The sequence below is a fragment of the Ailuropoda melanoleuca genome, chromosome 19, assembly GCF_002007445.2.
Source record: "Ailuropoda melanoleuca isolate Jingjing chromosome 19, ASM200744v2, whole genome shotgun sequence".
NCBI classification, from domain to species: Eukaryota; Metazoa; Chordata; class Mammalia; order Carnivora; family Ursidae; genus Ailuropoda; species Ailuropoda melanoleuca.
Window position 1 is genome coordinate 23,256,202 of NC_048236.1, and position 24,019 is coordinate 23,280,220.

The following is a 24,019-nucleotide window of genomic DNA, read 5'->3' on the forward strand; positions in this document are numbered from 1 at the left end:
ATAAAGCCTTAGCCTGAGGACTGGCCCCAATATCTTCCACCAATCCTGGAGGGAGGCAGCACATTCTAGCAGAAGGAACACTGAATTTGGAATTAGAAGCTTTTTGTTTTTGCCCTGATCCTTATACTTGGGACACTGGCCAAGTCACTTAACCTTTCTTGATCCTGACACTTACCATTTCCTCTCTGCAAGAGGTGTGACACCTTTTCAACTCAGTGTCTGATGTAAAGTTAGCGGATTGAAAAATGCCACTAACCTTAAAGCAATCTTCAAAAGGTACTACAGTATATAAATAAAAATACCACTATAAATATTATGAAAGGCAGGTGGCATTGGCCAGCATTTACAGTTGGAAAACGGGGTTGACGACAGGAAAAGGGTCTGTGAAAGCGGTGGCAGAATCAGGCCACCTGCATCTCACACCACTGGGCTAACAAGTCTGAAGCCTTCCTCAGACAGCTAAAACAGCCACAGACCTCTTCAGCAAAAAACCAAAGGTTCAAATTCACACATAAAAAGTGACTTTTCTAATAGGTGAACTCAGCTTTTAGTGTCATGAAATGCCTTGCTTCTTTTTCTATAGTTGAGGACCTGCCCTTCTCAGTCACTGAAGATCCTGGTATATTTTTCACATGACTTCTAGGTACTATTTCCCCATTCTTATTAAAAAAAAAAAAAATCCAAAGATGTAGACAAGTCAGTATGAAAATGCTATGAAGCCACTTTGATTTCCTTCATTTTCCCTTGTCTTTAACACATTCATCATGGTGGCCACTGAAAGATACAAGTTACTAGTGTATTTTCTTGCTTTCCTTGGTTCAAGAATATCCTTCTAGCTCTTAAAGCAAACGTACATAGCACCGTGTACAACTTCCGCAAGCAAAGCTGACGGCTGGCCCTTTCCCGGCCTCGCTGGAGGACAGGGTGCACCTGGCAGGCCAGCACCCGGGAAAGAGAGGTTAGTGGGTGGCTCACCACAGTAGCCAAGTGGTTTTCTCTTTTCTAATACAAAAGGAGGAGGGAGGCAATTCAGATACTCTTCAATCTCCTACCTTCTCCACTTTCTTTGCCACGCCCCTGCTCAGTGAGCACTTCAAAGGAAGGAGGTCAGAGCATGTAGGAACTGCACACTAACTAGGCCCAAACTCTCCGTTGCCTTTCAGGGAATCATCTGACCTGCTAGGAAGCTGAGGGAGTTAGAGGGTTCTTCCTTTAAAAGCAGCTCCTTAAGTCACTGCTTCCAACTCAAGATAGATATTTCGGGTTTTCTTAATTTCCAAGTATTTATGCCTCAAGTATTATATGTACCTTTCCTTTTTTCTAGTGAAATTAGTTTAGCTTTAAAGATGTTGGCAGTAGTTTTTCAGATACTAGGAGCCTTGTAAAAATCATGGGAGTAGGATTCTCTGTCCTACAGATGTATAAAAAATAAAATCCATATTAAAACTGGTTATCCACTATGAACAAAGGTCTTCCTGACTTCTTCAAGTGAAGTAGAGATAGGGTGGAGATACTGCCTCCTATGTATGTTTGTATTGCCCTATGTATGTGTGTGTATGTATGTATGTATGCATATGTGTGCATATATATGTGGATGTATGTAATAAACTCACGTTACACATACTCTATATAAACATAACCTAACACATTTTCTAGTACCTAGCAACAAAAATTCAAAATGCCTGAGCTACAAAAATTACCAGATGTACAACTATGCTGGAAAATACAACCCCACAATGAGAACAAAAATCAGTCAACAGAAATACAAAGACATTAAAACATTATAAATAAACCTCATATGTCCAAAAAGGTAGCGGAAAGAAGGAGCATGCTAAGGAGAGATACAGAAGATAGAAAAAAGACCCAAAGAGATCTCACCGATGTGAAAAATATACTGGCTGGTATTAGTGGCTGATAAGACACTGCCGAATAAAAGACCAGTAAGCTTGAAGACATAACAATAGAAACTACCAAAAGGAAAACATGTTCAAAACATACACATAAGTCACAGAAACTGAATGAAAGGTGGAAAAGGGGGATAGAAAAAAACATTTGATCAATAAGGATATGTAAGACTTAACCAACTTGACCTGAGGTTTATAGGACACTCCATCTAACAATACAGAATACATAATCCTTTCAAGTACATGTGGGACATTGCACAACATAAATAAAATCTCAAGAAATTTAAAAGAACTCAAATTGTACAAAGCATTTCTCTGAGAATAATGGAATTCAAACAAATCAATAATATGAAGATACCTGGAAAATCTCCAAATATTTGGACAGCAAACAATGTAATTCTAAATAAATTATGGATCTAAAAAGAAACCAAAAGGGAAATGAAAAAGTGGTTAACTGAATGAAAACAAAAACAAGAATGTGGGATGCATCTAAAGCAGTACTTGGGGGGTGCCTGGTTGAGCATCCGACTCTTGATTTCGGCTCAGGTCATGATCTCAGAGTCCTGAGATGATTTATTGTTGGATTCAATTGGTTGGATTCATGGCATTCAATCATGACCAAGTGAGGTTCATTCCAAGACTGCAATGTTGATTTAGCATTTCAAAATCAATCAGTATAATTCACCAAATTAGACTTAAAAAGAAAAAAAATACATAATAGATGGAGAAAATGAACTTGGCAAAATCCAACATCAAGTTAAGATTTTTAAAACTCCACTCAGCAAACTGATAACAAAGAACTTCCTCAATTGATAAAGAGCATCTACAAAAAGACAGTGTTAAAACCTTAAAGACTGGAATGAAGCAAGGTTGTCCGCTCTCAATTTTTATTCAACAGTGTACTGGAGGTCCTAGTCATTACAATAAGGAAAAAACGAAAACCAGATAAACTGGAAAGGAAAAAGCCAGTCCAGCAAATCTCTTCCTCCTTCAGCCATAGTTAAAAGCATCAGTAATGCTTATCAGTTCCTTCTATTGTGTATCGATTTTGTCTCACCTCCATATACTTGTCCCACTAGCATATTCTCTTTTATAACTACACATAATCTAATCTCAAGCTAGGCTGTTACAAACCAAAACTATTTTTAATTCCCAAAGGATAGTTTTTGGCAATCAGTATGGTCACAAGAAAGATAATAATGGCCTTTTTTTCCTGACAGTCACTCTGGCTAATGGTATTAGAATACTGGGTTCTTGGGGCGTCTGGGTGGCACAGTGGTTGAGCGCCTGCCTTCGGCTCAGGGTGTGATCCCGGCGTTCTGGGATCGAGCCCCACATCAGGCTCCTCCGCTATGAGCCTGCTTCTTCCTCTCCCACTCCCCCTGCTTGTGTTCCCCTCTCGCTGGCTGTCTCTATCTCTGTCGAATAAATAAATAAAATCTTAAAAAAAAAAAATAATACTGGGTTCTTGACACAAGAACTGCCAGTTCTACTACTGGCAATAGGTATCAGGTAATTTCAAAAGTCAGTCTCTACTCACCTGAAATTAAAAAAAAAAAAAAGATAACAAATTCCAAATTAAAATGTACACATGTAGGGGCGCCTGCGTGGCTCGGTTGGTTAAGTATCTGCCTTAGGCTCATGTACATTGTCTCCTAATCCAGGAACATGGGATGTCTTCCTACTTATTTAGTTCTTTAATTTCTCTGAGTAATGTTTTCTAGTTTCTACTATACAAGTCTGATACTTTTGTTAAATTTATTACTTTTTCATTATTTCTGACACTGTTGTGAATAAAATTGTCTTATAGCTTCATTTTTCAGACTGTTCATTGCCAATGTATAGAAATGCAATTGATTTCTTATGTTGATCTTGTATCCCACAAACTTGAATTTATTTACTAACACGAATAATTATGTATGTTTTTTAAGGAGGCTCCAATGCAGGGCTTTAACTCACAATGCTGAGATCAAGAGTTGGACACTTAACCAACTGAGCCACCCAGGCACCAACCCCCCCATGCCCAGCATGGAGCATGTATATGTATTCTTGAGGATTTTCTATGTTAAAAAAAAAAAATTATGCTATTGATAACTGAAGATACTTTTACCTTTTCCTTTATTACCTGGATGCCTTTTATTCCTTTTTCCCAACTAACTACCCTGGCAACAACCTACACTACAATGGTGAATACAACTGTCAAGAACGGTCATACTTTTCATGATTTTAGGGGAAAAGCTTTCATCTTCAGCTATTAAGTATGGTAGTTTTTTCACAGATGCCCTGTATCAGATAAAAAGATATTCTTTTCCATTCATTTATCGATCTACTGTTTTTATCATAGAAGAATGTTGAATTCTGTCACATACTTTTTCTGCATCTATTGATTTGATCATATGGCTTTTGTTGTTTGTTCTACTGATACGGTGTATTACATTTACTGACTTTTGTATATGAACCCACCTTACACTACAGGGATAAATCCCACCTAGTCAAGGTATATAATCCTTTTTATTATAATGTTGCTGGATTAACTCCACTGGAATTTTGTTTGGGATATTTGCATCTATATTCATAAGGGATATTGGTCTGTAGTTTTTTTTCTTTGTGATGTCGGTTTTGGTATCAGGATAGCAATGGCCTAATACAATGACTTCAAACATGTTCCCTCCTTACTATTTTTTTGGAAATGCTTGTGAAGGATTGGTCTTAACTCTTCTTTAAATGTTTGTTAGACTTCACCAGGAAAACCATCTGGACTTGGGCTTTTCTCTATAGAAATTTTGTTGATTATTAATTCAATCTATTTTTTATAGGTCATTCAGATTTTCTATTTCCTTTTGAGTCAGTTTTTTTTTTAAAGCAATCCTCTACACCTACATGCAACATGGAGCTTGAACTCACAACCATAAGATCAAAAGTTGCATGCTTTGCCAACTGAGCCAGCCAGGTGCCCCTTGAGTCAGTTTTAATAGCCTCCATTAATTTGTCCATGTCATTTACATTATCTAATTTGTTGGCATACAATTTTTCATGGTTTTCTCTTACAGTCTTTTTTAAATGGTAGTAATGTTCCTGTTTTTATTTCTGATTTTAGTAATCTGAGGCTTGCCTCCTTCTCCTTGGGCAATTTAACTAAAAAGTTTGTCAATTTTGTTGATGTTTTTAAGAACAAACTTTTGGTTTTGCTGATTTCCTCTACTGCTTTTCTATTACCTATTTCATGTATTTTGGCCCTAATCTTTATTTCTTTCCACTGCTTATTTTGGATTTTGTTTGCTCTTCTGATTCTAGTCTCTTACGGTAAAAGGTTAGGTTATTGGTTTCAGAACTTTCTTTTTAATAGAGGCATTTGTAAGTATAAATTTTCCTCTGAGTACTGCTTTAGCTGCACTCTCTAAGTTTTAGTATGTTGTGCTTCCATTTTCATTCATCTAAAAATATTTTCCAATTTCCCTTGTGATATCTTCTTTGACCAAGTGATCATGAGTATGCTGTTCAATTTCCACATACTTTTAAATTTCAAACTCCTCTCTGGTAGTGATTTCTACTTTCATTCTAGCATGGCCCAAGAAATTAAGACTTGTTTTATGGCCTAACATAAAAATTACTTTATGTTCAATTGTGCATTTGAAAAGAATGTATATTCTGTTGATGAGTGGAGTATTCTCTAGATGTCACAGGTCTCCTTGATTTACAGTACTCTTCAAGGCTTCTTAGTTTATCTAATTGTTCTATTATTGAAAATGGAATGTTGATATTTGCAACTATTATTGTTGAGCTGTATTTTCCCTTCAGTACTGTCATTTCTGCTTTATATGTTTTAGGGCTCCATCGTAAGAAGAATATATTTTTACAACTGTTGCATCTTCATAAAGGACTGACATTTGTATCATTATAAAATAATCTTTCTGTCTCTAGTAGCAACTCTTTCTGAAAGTCTATTTTGTCTGGTATTCATATAGTCACTCCAGCTCTTTTCTTGGTTCCTGTTTGCATGGCAGGTCTTTTTACATTCTTTTGCTTTCAACCTATTTAAAATGTTTTCCTTGTAGAGAGCACTGTACTTAGATCATGGCATTTTTTGGTTGTTGTTGTTTTTAATCCATTGTGCCCATATGTTTTTTGACTGGATTGTTTGATCCATTTATATTTAATGGAATTACTGGTAAATTAAGATTTATATCTGCCAGTTTGCAGTCTGTTTCCTATATGTCTAATATCTTTTCATTCTTCTATTTCTCCACTACCATCTTCTTTTGCATTAAAACGATATTTGTTAGTGTGTCATTTTGTCACTTATCATTTCTTGTATAATATTTTTTGAGTGACTTATTTAGCAGTTGCCCTGGGGATTACAATTAGCATCTTAACTACTAACAATCGAGTTCAGATCAACACCAATTTCAATAGTACACAAAAACTTTGCTCCTACATAGTAGGCTCCATTATTCTTCCCCACTTTGTGCTGTTACCACCAAATTACATGTATATTGTGTATCTCTCAACCCTAATTTCTAATTAATGCCTTATGCAGTTGCCTTTTTAATCAGAGAGGAGGGGAAAAAAGAGGCAAAATTTACATTGTACTCTCTTAACTTATCCATCCATTACTTTTACTGGTGCTCTTATTTGTTTGTGTGGATTAGAGTTACTGTCTGGTATCCTGTCATTTCAGCCTAAAACATTCCTTCAGTACTTCTTACAGGACATATTTACTAATGGTAAATCTTCTTAGCATTTATTCATCAGGAATATCTTAATTTCTCCTTCATTTTTGAAGGATACTTATGCTAGATATAGAATTCTTGGTTGACAGTATTTTTCTTTTGTTATTTTGAACATGTCATCATACTGCCTTCTGGCTTCCATGGTTTCTGATGAGAAATCAGCTGTTAATCTTGCACAGAGTCTCAAGACCGGCCAGAAGTGAGAACTCAGGGCCTTTTAAGGTGTTGTTTTGTTTTGTTTTTTTTTTTTCATAAGCATATGCACTGCTCTGGTCCCTGTACACAGACCTACACTACCACATGGCCTTCTAGAATCCCAGAAATATGTCAGAGCTTTTCAAAGCCCCTACATAAATATTATCCAAGATTTTCCCTCTGAATTTGATTAGTTTATTGTTTGCTACAACTGTTATCATTGCCTCAGAGAGCTGCAATGGTGAGCAATCAACATTTAATTTTTGTTTTTGTTTAGTTTTTGTTTTGAGGATGTTGCTTTCCTTTTTATTTTTTTTTTAAAATGCTCCCAGGAAAAGGCTGTACTGGGCAAGATCTGAGTGAGGTCAGATAAAGCCAAGCTTTGAGAATGGCAATTTCTACAGACCTATTAGGTCAAATAATGGCAATTCTCTTAGAATGGAGCTTTGAATGAGTTCCAACCCATTCTTCCTTCCCAGTGACTACTAGGATGAATAGCTGCAGATTTTCACCCTGACTGCAGGACTCTTGGTTTTCAAGGCCACCATGGAGCTAGGTAGAAAGGGATGGGAATAGGGAAAGTTGAAACAACATAACACTCGCTGTTATTACCAACATTTAACCATTTTTCTTGAACAAACACTCCTCAGATTGAGATACACTTTGGATTAAGTACTGTAGTTGTGAAAAAGTTGATATTGACAATTTCTTTCTTTTTTTTTTTTTTAAAGATTTTATTTATTTATTTNGACAGAGATAGAGACAGCCAGCGAGAGAGGGAACACAAGCAGGGGGAGTGGGAGAGGAAGAAGCAGGCTCATAGCAGAAGAGCCTGATGTGGGGCTCGGATCCCATAACGCCGGGATCACGCCCTGAGCCAAAGGCAGACGCTTAACCGCTGTGCCACCCAGGCGCCCCAATTTTGACAATTTCTGACAGTATTCTCATTGTTTCTATATAAGACAATATTCAGAGGTCCTTTACTCTGTCATTACCAATGATGTTGCAACTTTTTTTTTTTTCAAACACCCAATCCCATTATCATGATTTGAGGAGGGTAAGAATGGAAGAAGCAGCCACAGTAATGTAGGGCATGAAAGTTAAAAATGGAAAACTGCTGAGAAATAAAAAAATATCTTGAGACAAATGCAAATGGAAATACAACATCCTAAAACTTATGAGATGCAGCAAAAACAGTTCTAAAAGGAAAGGGCTTAGTGATAAAATACCTACCAAAAAAACAAAGATTTCAAACAAACTCCTTCCTCAGAGAACTAGAAAAAGGAAAAAACACCACCAAAAGTTAGAAGAAAGTAAATAGCAAAGATCAGAGCAGAAATAAGTGAAATAGAGACTAAAAAATAATAGAAATGATCAGTGAAACTAAGAGCTGGTTTTTTGAAAATATACGTGACGAATCTTTAGCTGGAATGACCAAGAAAAAAGTGGTCTCAAATAAAATCAGAAATGAAAGAAGATATTACAGCTGCTGACACAGAAACAGAAAGGATAAGAAACTACTATGAACAAGTATACACCAACAAATGGACAACCTAGAAAAAATGGACAAATTCCCAGAAACATACAACCTACCAAGAATCATAAAGAAATAGAAAATCTGAATAGACCAATGACTAGTAAGAAGATTGAGTCAGTAATCAAAAACCTCCCAACAAACAAAGTACAAGAGCAGATGGCTTCACTGATAAATTTTACCAAATGTTCAAAGAAGATTTAATATCCTTTGCAAATGCTTCCAAAAATAGAAAAGGTGGAAAAACTTATAAACATTTTATGAGGCCAGCAGTACCCTGATACTATAACCTGACAAGGACGCCACAAGACAATTACAGGCCAGTAGCTTTGATGAATATAGATGCAAAATCCTCAACAAAGTATTAGCAAAGAATGAAACAATACATTGAAAGAATCACAGGATCAAATGGGGGTGCAAGGGTGTTTCAACATCTGCAAATCAATGTGATCCATCAGAGTAAAAAATGAATAAAAATGACATGATCATCTCAATAGATGCAAAAAAAATATTTGACAAAATTCAACATCCACCTGTGATAAAAACTCTCAACAAGCAATGGCTCTCAACATAATAAAGGCCATAAAGACAAGCCCACAGCTAACATCGTACTCAACAGTGAAGAGCTGAAAGCTTTTTCCCTAACAAGAAAGACAAGGATGCCCACTCCCACCACTTTTATTCGAAACAGTATTAGAAGTCTTAGCCACAGCAATTAGACAAGAAATAAGTCATTCGAATTGGAAAAGAAGTAGTAACACTGTCACTATTTGCAGATGACCTGATACTATGTAGAGAAAATTCTAAAGACTCCAGCAAAAACTGTTAGAATAAATGAGTTCAGTTAATTGCAGGATACAAAACTGATATACAAAAATTTGTTGCATTTCTATGCACTAGTAATGTACTATCAGAAGGAGAAATTAAGAAAACAATCCCATTTACAACTGCATCAGAAAGAACAAAATACCTAGGAAGATTTCAAACTACATTACAAAGCTGTAATAATCAAAACAGTATGGTATTTGCATGAAACAGATACATAGATAGGAGAACCAGAATAAAGAGCTCAGAAATAAACCCACGCATATATGGTCAATTAATTTACGACAAAGGATCCAAGAATATACAATAAGGAAAGCACAGACTCTTCAATAAATGGTCTTGGGAAAACTGGATAGCCACATGCAAAAGAATGAAACCCAACCACTATCTTACACCATACGCAAAAATTAACTCCAAATAGACTAAAGACGTGAATGTAAGACCTGAATCCATAAAACTCCTAGACAAAAACATAGATTGTAAGCTCCTTGACAGCAATATTGGTGATGATTTTTTGAACCTAATACCAAAAGTAAAGGCAAAAAAAAAAAAAAAAAAGCAAAAACAACTAAGTGGGACCACATCAAAATAAAAAGCCTCAGCCCAGCAGAGGAAACCATTGGCAAAATAAAAAGACAACCTACAAAACGGGAGAAAATATTTGCAAATCACATTGCTAAGGGGGTTAACATCCAAAATATATAAAGAACTCATATAACTTAATAGCAAAAAATCAGAACAATCTGATTTAAAAATGAGTAGAGGACCTGAATACACATTTTTCCAAAGAAGACATACAGGTGACCAACAGACAGATGAAAAGATGCTCAGCATCACTTATCATCAGGGAAATGGAAATCAAAATCACAATGAGGTCACCTCACACATCTTAGAATGGCTGGAGTCAAAAAGACAAGAAATAAGTGTTGGCAAGGCCGTGGAGAAGACAAGAAATAAGTGTTGGCAAGGACGTGGAGAAAAGGGGACCCATGTGCACTGTGGGTAGGAGTGTAAATTAGTGCAGCCACTATGAAAAACAGTATGGAGGTTCCTCAAAAAAATTTAAAATACCATATGATCCAGCAATACCACTTATGGGTATTTATAAAAGAAAATTAAAATTGGCTCAAAAAGATCTATGCACGCACGCCCCCACCTTCACTACAACATTATTTACAACAGTCAAAGCAGAGAAGCAACCTAAGTGTCCACTGATGGATGAATGGATAAGGAGATGCGGATATATACACAATGGAATATTATTCAGCCATAAAAAAGTAGGAAATCTTGCTTTTTGCAACAACGTGGATGAACCTTGAGTGCATCAGGCTAACTGAAATAAGTCAGAGAAAGACAAATGCCAAATTATTTCACTTATATGCAAAATCTAAAAAAAAAAAAAATCAAACTCACAGATCCAGGGAAGAGACTAACGGTTGCCAGAAGTAGGCAGATAGAGGGTTATCAGAAGGTACCAATTCTCAGTTACAAATTAAATAATTCCCGGGGATGGAATTACAGCATGGTGACTATAGTTAATACTATATTGTATATTTAAAAGTTAAGAGAGCAGAACTTAGTTCTCATCACAGAAAAACATTTTTAACTGTATGTGGTGATGGATGTAAACTAGATTTACTGTAGTGATCATTTTGCAATATATACAAATGTTGTACACCTAAAACTAGTATTTATATGTCAATTATATCTCAATTTATGAAATGGAAAATTGCTACTTTTTTTTTTCATAATTTGTACCTTCCAGTCTTGGCACCTGTGAACTATCCAACTGAAAAACAGATGTGTTAATAGTGTTTCAGAAATCATTCTCACTATACTTCAGTCATATAGAAAGCAAAAAAGAAGGCTGTATAAAAGCAATGTGCCCTTTACTTACTATCATGTCTCAATTGCCACTATTTCATGTACATGTTTAAGTATAGATTTTCACGGTCCTAAGCCTGAATACTCGAGAGCTATGTGTGCTCCTAGGGGGCAGGCAGAACTACACTTTTCCACATTTATTTCCAATTATACTTAGAATGATTTTCTGCTAGTGCCGAAAAGGAATGAGAAAGCATGGCCTGGCTGTTAAATGGATCTGTCAGTCTGCTCCAGAATATGGACTGAAACTTTATGATTGCTTCGGGTTAACCTTCTTTATTTATTTATTGGTCCAGTTTTTAAAACTCCTCAAAAGCCATTTAGCAGTCATTGTTCTTTGTGGAAAAAAATAAACACTCCTCATTTCTAAGACATGTTATTTAACCTATAAACAATTCATTTAAATCTTTACTCTGAAAACAAACCATCACAAAAACATAAATCTTCTAAGTAAACTGCCAGGATGCTGAATCAGAATGGAAAGAATCAAAGATAAATTAAGAAGGCTTAATTAACCGAATACTGAAAATATCCATGATGGATTTTTTTGTAGGTTGGTGGCAGAGAACTAAGGCATGCCAAAGGCTGGAGTTCAGAAGTGGAGAAGTGGTTCTATTGGCTCAACAGCCAAAAGGACTCTGATGGGAAATAAAGTGTTGTATATGTTGAGAATGGCACAATGAACAAGGTTGACAATGTCTGATTAAGAATCACTGTCTCATGCTTTATTTCACCTATGAGATTTTCTGCTTTACATTATCCACGAATACTACTGAATGTGTCACTAAGCCACTCTATTCCAACCTAGAAAATACAGAACTGGAAAACATATCTGTGTTTCTCTTCCTCAAACTCCAGCACATAGAAGTGAAATAATTTTTCAAATAACAGAAAATAATGAGTTAGTGAGAATATGGAGAAACTGGAACTCTCGTACATTGTTGATGGGAACATAAAATGAGGCAGCCACTGTAGAAAAAAAGTATAGCAGTTTCTCAAACACACAAAAAAGAAATCAAACATACAATTACCATACGGTACAGCAATTCTACTTCTAGGTGTATATTCAAAAGAATTCAAAGCAGTGACTTACGGTTATTTGTATACTCATGTTCATGGCATTATTCATAATAGCCAAAAGGTGGAAACCCAACTGTCCATCAATGGATGAATGGATAAACAAAACGTGGTCTCTATATACAACGAAATTCTATTCAGCTTTAAAAAAGCATGAAATTCTGACACATAACCATAAAGACATCATGCTAAGTGAACCAAAAAGGACAAATAGTGCATAACTCCACTTACACGCGGTATGTGGAATAGTCCAATTCACAGAGAAAGTAGACAGTTGTTACCAGGGACTGTGTTGGGGGCGGGAGGGGAGACGTTAGTGTTTCGTGGGTACAAAGTTACAGTTTGTGATGATGAAAAATTTATGGAGATGGACGGTGGCGATCACTGCACAACAATGTGAATGTACTTAATACGACCTTGTACTTAAAATAGTTGGAATAGTAAATTTTATGTTAAGTACATTATACCACAATTAAAAAAGATTAAATTTGCCTTCCCAGTGTAAACAGTCTCTTAGAGTGTTGGTGGTGCTTTTCAGTTGTTATAATTTTTAAAACTCCTCTCCTATGCTCAAATTCTCTTCTTCCTTGACCCATGGAAGTGTTTTCTATGGAAATAATTTTATTGAACATTCAAACTTTTTCAGCAGGAGGCTATCCTACCTCCAACTTCCAGATGAGGCTCAACGGGTGGGAGGGGAGGAGGCCATGCCTACGAAAGGGAAGTAGCTTCTGACCACCTACACCAGCCATTCTTAGTTCTAGTTGCACTTTATCATCAGTTCAGACTAAAAAGAAAAAAAAAGGAAAAAATACAGACACACTAGGTGCCACACCCAGGGATTACGGTTCAATTGATCAGTGATGATGCCCACGTATGGAGGTTTTCTCAAAGCTTTCCAGGTAATTCTGATGTGTAGCCAGGTGTAGACCCACTGAATTAGACACTCCTTAGAGAGCTCAACATCCCCTTTTAAAAAACTCACCATAAGAAATAATGGCAAGGGAGCCTGGGAGGCTCAGTCTGTTAAGCATCTGACTTTGGCTCAGGTCATGATCCCAGGGTCCTGGGATGGAGCCCTGAGGTGGGCTCCCTGCTCAGTGGGGAGTCTGCTTCTCCCTCTCCCGCTCCCCCCCACCCCCCGCTTGTGCTCTCTCACTCTCTCAATGAATAAAATCTTAAAAAAAAAAAAAGTAATGGCAATTAGGAATAAGAAGCTGTTAAACTTAATTTTGATAATCCTTACACCAGAAATAAAGACAAGTTAGAATTCATGAATTCATCAAACGTTTGTTCAAGCTACTACTGCCGGGGACCATGGCCAGGCCAGAGATGTGGGCAGAAGAGATGACCCCTCTCCCGGTGCAGTTCCCGGGCTCCAGGAGCAGAGGAAGCCCGGCGCAGGCAGGACACCAAAGTGAGCACCGCCCGAGGACAAGTGCATAAGGGCAACATATGGGAGCAGCTTCTGTGATGGATGGAAAAATCGGGAAAAACTTCCCAGAAAAAGCTATCCCTATACCATTAATGAGTTCTGAAAGGGAACTAGAAATTAGCGAGGCAAACCTGGGAAGATAAAGTGACATTCCCTTTCCTGGAAGGCAGTGCGTGCTGCTCTGGATTACCCTGGGCCCAGGAGCTTGGGGCGATGCTCGGCTGACCTGGTGGCTGGTCACGGTCAAGTGATGTGAAATGAGGTGCACTCAAGTTCACAGGGTCTGGGGTCGCGTGATACGGCTGCTCAAGGGGCCCAGGAAAAACGCCAGCTAAGTTCAGCTTCTGAAGCCAGGGCAGAGATGTGTGTGCTAGTCACGGCAGCCAACAGCATGCCAAGGAAAGCTGGCAGGCGTGCCAGCCCCCAGGTCAGCCACGCACAGCAACAGGCCTTCATTCTCACTTGTACCAACACGCTGTCTGCCTCTTTCGGAGACTCCAGTGAAAACCGTATCTCCAGACGCTCTCCACAAGCTCTTCGGAAAGTCAAGGTGCTGAAAAGGGACGTTTCTCCCCTCTTGACCTGATTAGAAAGTGTGAGCATCATTCTTTGAAATCCTTCCCCACGTGCCATCAGTAATTATGAGATGATTTTTCATCTGGGAAATTATGAAAATGAGCATATAGCCACTTCTCAACTTTTCAGTGATCTTTTTGCTTTGTTTTTCTTACTGATCAGCCTCTTTCCGGAGTACTGTATCTACAGCAAGGGCCGGTGTTCATCTCCACGTGCCATCTTGCACGCTGAGTCCGTTCACTGAATCATAATGCGCACGGGCCCACCAGCCGGGAGAGAGAGAAAGTCCATCACGAGCCCGAAGCCAAGAGTTTGCATGCTCCTAAGTATTACCTTCCAGAATGATCTGAAATAGCTCTAAGTGGTGAGAATTCAAACCCTGACAGAACAGCAGGAACTCCTGCAGTATCTGTTCTCCTTTCAACCTCACCACAACCCAGAGGGCAGGTGGTTGGATCCCTAATCTCTAGGTGGGGAAACTGGGCCAGTATGGCCTGCTGTGCCCAAGGAAAGCCTGGGAGGCAGCGACGCCCCTTCCTGCCAGCTACCTGCAGAGCTCTGGTCACCACGGTCATCAGCCATACACAGCACTGAGCCAATTCCCCTGGACAAACCCAGGTGACAGGGGAACACAGACACAGTCTGATCTCGCTTCTTGGTGAAGAGACCACTCAGTCAGGTGTCTGCAGTGTTGTTCCAAGGGCTCTGCATTTGAGGTCTTATTCTGTGAGGAATTCCACTCCCCCTGTCCTGCAGAGGAAGAGCACGGAGGCTCAGAGCTCAAGGACTTGGTCACTTGGCACTAAGTGGGAGCGCCATCTCCGGAGACGTGCTAACCCGAGCTGGATCACCGAGCACCCTTGGACAAGTGACTTAGCGTTCCCGGCCTCCACTTCCTTCTATTTAAAGGAGGACAAGAGCACTAGCACATCCCTTGCAGAACCGAGTGAAGACGAAATAAGAAAGCTCCCAGAGCACCGCGGAACACCTGACGCCTGGTAAACACGCCTGATGCGCAGCAAACAGTAATCAGTCGGCTGGGCCTCCCACACAGAAGCAGAAACTTCAGATTTTCAAAATCCTTCGTCCCAAATGGTTTATTCACTGACATTCTGAGGGATACCACTTCACTTCCACCAAGCCCCACCTGAACACGGCCACCTACCCTCAGCTACCTTGGACAAAGTCCCCTGATGATGGGCACACGGATGCACAGAGACGTGGACACAGCCGCCGTTACCAAGCACAGATGTGGCACACGAGGACAGCACCGAAAACGCCGGTGAGGCCACCAAACACCTGCAAGTCTCTAGAATGTGCCCCATCCTGGAAATAGATAAGAAATGAGCAAGTCTCTAGAATGCACCTCATTCCAGAAATAGGTAAGAAATGAGCAAGTCTCTAGAATGCACCTCATTCCAGAAATAGGTAAGAAATGAGCAAGCCTCTAGAATGCACCTCATTCCGGAAATAGATAAGAAATGAGCAAGTCTCTAGAATGCACCTCATTCCGGAAATAGATAAGAAGTGGGCAATAGACAGCTTTTCCCCTCACACTCCACGACCATCCCTGTGGTGCTCTAAGTTCTCAGGACAGAATCACCATGCCCCTGCGATTCTGTCCCAGCGAGCCTACACACCACTCCAGTGACAGTCACACTGCACCAGCCTAAGCACAAGGTCCCAAGTCGGTCCCCAGACCCTGCACTGGAAGGCACCATGTGACACACTGTCTCTACTGAGAACACTAATTTTATCTTCCTTATACAAAATGGTCACATATTGAAAACAACACATTTAATTTACAAATGGTCTCAAAGTGGCAAGGTTATTACCTTCCTTAAAAAAAAAAAAAGATTTGAGAGAGAGAGAACATGAGTGAGTGCAAGTGGCCGGAGAGGCAGGGGGAGAGAATCCCAAGCGGACTCTCCACTGAGCAGGGAGCCCAGACGCAGGGTTCAATCCCATGACCCTGAGATCATGACCCAAGTCGAAACCAAGATTCGGACACTCAACCAAATGAGCTGCCCAGGTGCCCCATACCTCTCTTTCACGCAGTATTTGTATTCACAAAGCAAAGTAAAACATTGCCAATTTTGGCTGATGTTTACTACATTATCTACCAAGAAAGGGTTTGCCAAGTAAATTAATCCAGACAAAATTCCTTGTCAACAAATATCAAGACAAAGGCGGCCCTGTGTGACTGCTATGTCTCGAGAGCCCAAACTCCACAACCCTCCATAAGGACAGCACACCCACAGTGAATCCAGAGCCCGGAAACTTGTCAAGGAATGGGATTTTCAGGGGCGCCTGGGTGGCACAGCGGTTAAGCGTCTGCCTTCGGCTCAGGGCGTGATCCTGGCGTTATGGGATCGAGCCCCACATCAGGCTCCTCCGCTATGAGCCTGCTTCTTCCTCTCCCACTCCCCCTGCTTGTGTTCCCTCTCTCGCTGGCTGTCTCTATCTCTGTCGCATAAATAAATAAAATCTTAAAAAAAAAAAAAAAAAGGAATGGGATTTTCTTTTTTCCCCAATATGAAGATTCCTATTTTTGTTATTATTTTCCTATTTTTAGACAACTGGTATTCTGGTTAACAGAATGGTCTATTTACCTGAAATCACCATATAGTTCTGCACTTAAGTTACAACTCAAAGTACAATTCAACATATTAACAATTAAAACCAAAATTAAATTTAACATATCCACTATTACCATACCACGCAACATTGTTAAAAAGACCTAAAATTCTGCTAATTTACAGGCAGAATCTGAAATGGCTTGTTAAAATTTCATAAATAGGTAATATCTCTTTATAAGGCCTTCTGTCACCTCCCACCCCCTGCACCCAGGCGGCCACGCCACCATTCATGCCTCACCGGCCACCACGTGGTTTTCAAATCACACTTGCAATCCCATCAGTCCCCAGCTCAAAAATGTCACAAATCCTCCAATATCTACAGAAATGAAGACAAATTTCTATTTCGGCAATCAATCCTTACAGGCTGACGCGAGCTTGCCTCTCCCCCAAGAGCTGCATAGACCCTGGGGTCTGCTGTTCCCTAAACTCGCCCTGACCTGGGCCTGCGTAAGGCACAACCTCTTCCACGATGCTTTTCCCAAACTGCCCTCAACAGCAGTTCTCTTCTATTAAATTGTAAACCCAAAACATTCCGTTCATACCTCATTTTCTATCTCACGGGACAGTAAGTTACATATTTATCATAGCTATTCGCTCGCTGCTAGATACACAACCACTTGGGCGCAGGGGCTGTGTGTTCCCTACAAAGTCCGTGCAGTCCCACAGTCAGTAAGGGTTTGCGGACTTCAGCCCACGGTGCCCCTCCCGCATTACTAATATTCAGCAGACAGCCAGCCTCCAACAACCAGCCCCTCCACCTTCCCGGGTCTCGGTCTCCTTGCTTACCTCACCTCCTTATTAGGAATTAGAGGCGATTCTGCCGAGATGAACTTGTCCATCTGAGTTCCCAATCCCTCCCACCCCCCATTTCCTCTCCTTTGGGACTTCAACACATCTCTTTTTCTCTCAAAACTTCAACTTCTCTCATTAAAGGAAAACAAAAGAGCAGTTCTCCTACCCCTTGAAATGGCTACCATCTCTCTTCCCTTCTCAATCGTGCCACATTTCTTGAAAGAGTTGTTCCTGGCCCTCCTGCCTCTTAGTGGTGCTCGCCACCCCCAGCCCTGCACCCACCATTTCACCCTACTTCCCCAGAGGTCTCTTCTAAAGCATGGGTCTGATTTTCATTTTAAAAAGGGCCCTTTACATCTCTAGAGGCCAGAAACTACTATATACTGGAAATGGGGATAAGCCGTAGAGATGGAGAAGCTGAGTACAAATACGATGGCCCACGTACAACCTCAATCCTTGGAATCAAAACTTGTCAAAACTCACAGCACCTTAGAGCTGGGCCTCAGAAATCATCCCATCCTTCCTCTTCCTTACACAGCTCCTTCCGGCCCTCCCAGCTACGCGCTCCCGTGACATCCTCTGTAATCACTGTCCTGCCCAGATGGAACCTCCCCAATCCTTTCATGGACTGAACTTCCTCTTGCTCTTCGCTGTACTGGAAGTCTAACTTTCTCTGGACAAGTCTGCCAACCTTTAACCCCTCTTGAACTCAGGCCCTCAATTCTCCTATATATCCCCGTTCCAGGGAACAGCCTAATCGCCCACCGTCTTAGTGACACCATCCACACGCCTGGCTCTCACACTCCCACTCCCCAAGCAGCCTCCTCGTTCACATCCATGACACAAGGCAGCCACTGTCAAATTCATGACCCACCCACATCTTCCTTCTGGTTGCCATCGCCACTGATCCACCCCACCGGCCCGGCCTGGGCCCGCTCCCTTCCCTGGCTCCTCCCCCTGCAGCACGTGAAATGGATGAAACGGCTGTCGTCTGAGATGCCATGTAGGGAGGTCTTCCACAACCAGACCTTCAACACACCCACGTCCTCCGGGCCCCAAAACTAGGCGCCCTCCTCGACTTCTCATCCCCTCTGTAAGCCGCACACGAGAAACGATTTCATCAGTTTACAATCACATCTCGTCTTTATCAGTCATGCAAACATGGACAAAGCTGCAAGTGACCCTGAGACATCACCTAATGTACCCTTTGTGTCTGTGCATGAAAGCACCAGTAAAGCAGGGATATGGCAGACACCCTTCTTTAGGATATGAAAGGTATCCTTTTCCAGCCTGTGGTATAATAATAAAAAAAAAATCTATCTGGTCTCTGTGCCTAGTTCTGGCAAGGAGCTTGTAAGACCCTTAGCATTTCCTGAGGGATGGGAGAGACTTTGTTATGCTAATGAGGTGGCTGCAGAGGGTCCCTAGACTGCTCCAGAGTGGGAGCTGGGTGCTGGCAAAACCAAACACATGATTAGAGGCTGGGAACGTGGGGCCAGGCCATGCCGACCTCTGGGGGTAGAAGCTGGAGACTGAGTTCAACTGCATGACCCCTGAGTCAATCAATCGTGCCTACATAATGAAACTACCCAGAAACTCTCAGCGCAGAGATCAGTGGAACTTCCCAGGCTGTGAACACATTAATGCGCTGGGAGGCGGGCAGACCCTCATTCCACAAGGAACGGGCCCGGAAGCTCTGTGTTCCCCACCAGACCTCATTCCACGTGTCTCTTCACGTGGCCGGTCCTAAGTTGTATCTTTTGTAAAAGGACTGTAATAATAAAGAGCATTATCCTGAGTTTTGTGAATCCTAGTAAACTGTCAAACCTGAGAGAAGAACAACAGATTTGCAGCTCGTTGGGAGTGCAGCTGGCCTGGGGACCCCCAAAGTGTTGCTGCTTAAGCCAGGGCAGTTGTGGGGGGACTGTGCCCTCTAACCTGTGGGGGCTGAGCTAACTCTGGGGGGTTATGGGCCGAGCTGAACAACAGCACACGCTGCTGGGTTTTTACCGAAATAGAGGCCCTACTGTACGCCGGGCACTCAACTGGGAACCGTGCAGACCGTCGTTAAAGGAGCCCAGCGCCCTGCCTGCCGCCTCTCAGAGAGAAGAATAAGGCGCACGCACACACCGAGAATTCAAAATAGGGATCTCAGCCTTACGTTCTGAATTGGAACATGTCTACACCTCCTGGCGGGGCTCAAGATTGCTTCAAGCTCAGTTCTTTCAAGCAATGGTTCTGACACCTCCCTGGAAATGGCCAAAGTGAGTCTGCCGCTTGAAAATAACACCCTGACTTCAGAAGAGAGTGAAGCACTTTGTGCAGAGAGCCTTGCTGTCGTGGGTCAGAACGAGCCACGGTCAGAGGCCCGAGGGGCAGGAGCTGAAGCCCGACGTTCCGACGACCGGCAGCGCCATGCCCGGGTCTCCCTGGCGTTGGCAGAGCACCGTGGCCCCAGCGAGAAGCCACCTGCCTGCTGCTTCCCGGGCAAGGACCCCCCGCCGCACTCCCAGCCATCTTGTGGGTGGTAATTTAACTCTTTCAGCAGTCACCATCCGTGTAAGTTTGGTTGGTTTTTTGTTTTGTTTTGTTTTTTTAACTTTCCCCCAGTGCCACAGAAACCACCCTTACTTCCGCCCTTAACACCACTGTGCCTACAGGGTAATTCCAGAGCAATGTTTCCTCGTCTGAGACCAAAAACAGCACCTGCCAAGACCAACACGGCAAAAGAAAGACGGACACAGAGTCAAACTCCCTGAATGACATGAAACGTTACAGTTCCGAGGTCGGACACTCAAATCAGCTTCGAGTGATGGGCTAGGCGGTGACTTCACAGAAACCCGGGCGGGACAGACCCTGGCTGCTTCCAGGGAAGGTGCTCGCCACCCCCACAGCAAGACACTTGTGGAAATGCGGCCTGTGGGTGAGGCAGCAGGTTTCTCACTCAGCTCGTGGGAATCCAGAAGAGGCCCAGGCCCCAGGGCCGTCCTCACCCCACAGACCGTTTCCTGAGCAGCGCTTCCCTGACAGTCCAGAGGCCAGCAGGACACTGGGCTTCCGGCTTCTCTCTCTCCTTCCAGACACAGAGTGGCCGTAACTTAAAAATGAAGTGAAAAGTACCCTTTGTACGTGAAGGTCCACAAGGTCTTTCCCTTCCTCCCGCAGAGAATTCATGAATCTTACGTGAAATGTAAACAAAGCTGTGAATTTTCAAGTTTTAGAACGAGAACTCCCTCCACAGCAGAATCATTACCTGATCAACGAAATCACTCTCACTTAAAGGCTTTCAAAAATACTAATAATTTCCCGAAAACTAATTTGCAAAGCAAGTTCATGTGTGAAGAAAATAATTTAGCATGGCAAAACCTGTTTTCGTAGAGACAGAAATTTTATTCCTATTTTGAGACAAGGATAATTAAGAAACAGGCAAATCATTCATATTTTATGATAGTTCTTATATTATGCTTTGAAAATATATTGAAATGCTTAGAAAAAGCCAAACATCAGTCATATCATAAAGCAAAGTTTACCAGGGAATTTAGCAGTAAAAAGGCATCAAATATCTTGTCACAGGCCAGACCTAATGCATAAAACCCATGTGCCTTTCTTGAATTTTAGATATGGATCCAAACTGGGGGGAAGCAATGCAAATATTCCATGGCTTTACTGGATACTTGATCATCTATGTAAAATTTCTTACAACAAAATCCAGGAAGACTTATCCAAATTGTCCTCACCTCGAAGCTCCCTTGCAGGGTTGTAGGCAGAGATCCTATGTGCGAGGAGACACATCTGCAGATCTTGTGGGGGAAGCAAGGCTCTGGGAAAGGTAAGGACCAGACACCTAGCAGCGGGCTGCTTTAGCGGTCTCGACTCCTCACTTAGGAACCAGGGACCTGGGCTTCTCTTTGAGCTTCCCGAGGATGGAAGCCAGGAGAAGGAAGAATACATCAGAGAAGACCTCAGGGGTCATACATGCTACACCTCATTCAACACACGGTGAAACTAAGCCCCGCGGGAGCAAAAGACTTTGCCTTCTGTTCTCAACATTTTACGCTCAAAGTTACACTTCCTCTCAGTAAGAAACCAGATTCTCAAAAGACACAGCCTCCTAATTTCAGAGTCATGAGCTCCCATTTCATTGAGGAAAGGCCTCTTTTGGGAATCCTCAAGACCTTCCAAGTATGGCTGACCTTCAGGTAAATGGTTTCTTTGAGAGGCCAGCTCAGCTCTGAGGCTGCAAGAACCGAAGACCAAAGGGTAAAGCTTGTGTTGGGGAGGTCAGGAAACAGAGGGGAGAGCCCAGGACAGGGTGGCCAGGGAAGGGTAAGAGCTCCAAACTGTCCTTGGGGTCAGAGACACTGACACACATTTCCACAAAACTGGCACTCAGGAAATGTCTGTTAAATGTTGAGTAAAAATATCCTAGTTTGTCCGCTCCTGTGATGCAGGGCGACAGATCTGCCAAAGTGCCATGCACGAGAACTTCCCCCAACAACTCCTACCCCAGCATTCTTCCTAATCTTGCTCCCTTAAATTCATAGGATTGCCAGAATAAAAGTAATGAATCCAGTTCAGAACACAGCCTTCACCCCATCAGGATTCAGAGTGTAGAGATTTTGACTGCAGCTGGGAAATACACACAAAGGACTGGCCAAGCACAGGATGACAGACAGACAGACAGAGCTGTGTTCCAGAGTTGAAGATGGAGGAAATTAATCTTGAAGCTTCTCTGCCTCCATCTTCTGGGTTACAAATGTCAGTGATTTTTCTTGCCTCTAAGCCTCACGTTTTAAACTGCATCCTTCCAAAGTTACCACAGGCCTCGTTTTATATAACCCACAGAAAATCAGTCACTTTATTGGGGCGCCTGGGTAGCGCAGTTGTTAAGCGTCTGCCTTTGGCTCAGGGCGTGATCCCGGTGTTCTGGGATCGAGCCCCACATCAGGCTCCTCCGCTGGAAGCCTGCTTTCTTCCTCTCCCACTCCCCCTTCTTGTGTTCCCTCTCTTGCTGGCTGTCTCTGTCAAATAAATAAATAAAATCTTTAAAAAAAAAAAAAGAAAAGAAAATCAGTCACTGTATGATAACATAACATTTTCGGATTTGTGGACTACTATAGGTCTTACTCAATTCAATGGGTTGGTCAGAGAATAAAAATTAAATTTTTTAGAGGGGGGAGGGGCAGAGAAGAGAGAGTCTTAAGCAGACTCCATGCCTAGCACAGAGCCCGATGCAGGGCTCGATCTCACAACCCATGAGATCATGACCTCACCCAAAATCCCACCCAGGTGCTCCAGAGAATATAAACTTTAAAAGACAGTTATACTCATTAATAAATATTTGAAAAACCAGAAATCCAATTTTATGTTTCAGCTATTAAATGTATCAATAAGTCACAAATTCATCAATAAGCATTAAAATGATTAGTTTGTCAATTTCGCATCACTGTTTATCAATAAGCATGTGATATACTGAAACCAACTGGACTCCAACAGAGGGGCACCAGAAGGCACGGACAGCGGCCCCTGTGAGGAGGGGCCAAGTCTGGTTCCCACCACTGACCCGACACCCAACCCAGCACATGGCAGGTAATACACGCTTGTTGAAGAGATGGCCGCATGGACAGCTGACAAAAATGGAACAGAATGACCACTTCTAATCACCCACAAAGTCCATTCCTACTTGAATTAATCAAAAAGCCTGCTTTGAAGGTTTATTATAATTTATCTGCTGAATATAATACGCTCTAGGGTCTTTCAAAGCTTCCTTCCTCCAGGACGCTGTTACAAACAGGAACACTGGAAAAATAATCAGGGAGGAGCAAATGTCACCATCCACACTCCTCACCTGCCATGTCGATGGCAAAAGGCCTGTCTGCTCTCCAGCCGGTGTACCAGCCAACGACTTTGCCGTTTTCCACCAACGGACGTTCATAGCGTCGCCCACCAACCAGGCCCACTGGCCAGACAGAGACTTTGCGTGTAGTTCGCATCTATAAAAAGGGGAAAGAGATGTGGTTTAAGTTTCCTTACAGAAAATAACTTGAAGGGAGGAAAGAAATGTGAACCCACACAGAAGAAACGGGGTGAGTGGGGGGTACGGGGGCATAGATTTTCAGAAGCTGAGGGTTCCGAACAGAACCCTTCTGCTGGCAGACTGCTGCTCAATGCGGGGCCGCTTGGCGCTGTTGGCCACCTGTCACAGCGTCATCTGGCAGCTCAAGGCTTCAGAGAAATAAAGTGGGTGTCAGTATCTGAACATCACTTATTCTGAAGCTAAATTGTGACTATCAAGAATATTTTCTATTTGGGGGCGCCTGGGTGGCACAGCAGTTAAGCGTCTGCCTTCGGCTCAGGGCGTGATCCTGGTGTTGTGGGATCGAGCCCCACATCAGGCTCTTCTGCTATGAGCCTGCTTCTTCCTCTCC

At 41.9% G+C, this 24,019-nt stretch overlaps 1 protein-coding gene across 1 annotated transcript in view; it reads right to left on the reverse strand.

Annotated features, from left to right (window-relative positions):
• The window catches only part of B3GAT2 (beta-1,3-glucuronyltransferase 2), a 67,063-nt gene that overhangs the window by 1,515 nt on the left and 41,529 nt on the right, over nt 1–24,019 (reverse strand). Inside the window, exon 2 of the mRNA XM_034648126.1 lies at nt 23,440–23,584. Within this exon, the coding sequence (XP_034504017.1) occupies nt 23,440–23,584 (145 nt within the window). The remainder of the gene's footprint in view (nt 1–23,439; nt 23,585–24,019) is intronic.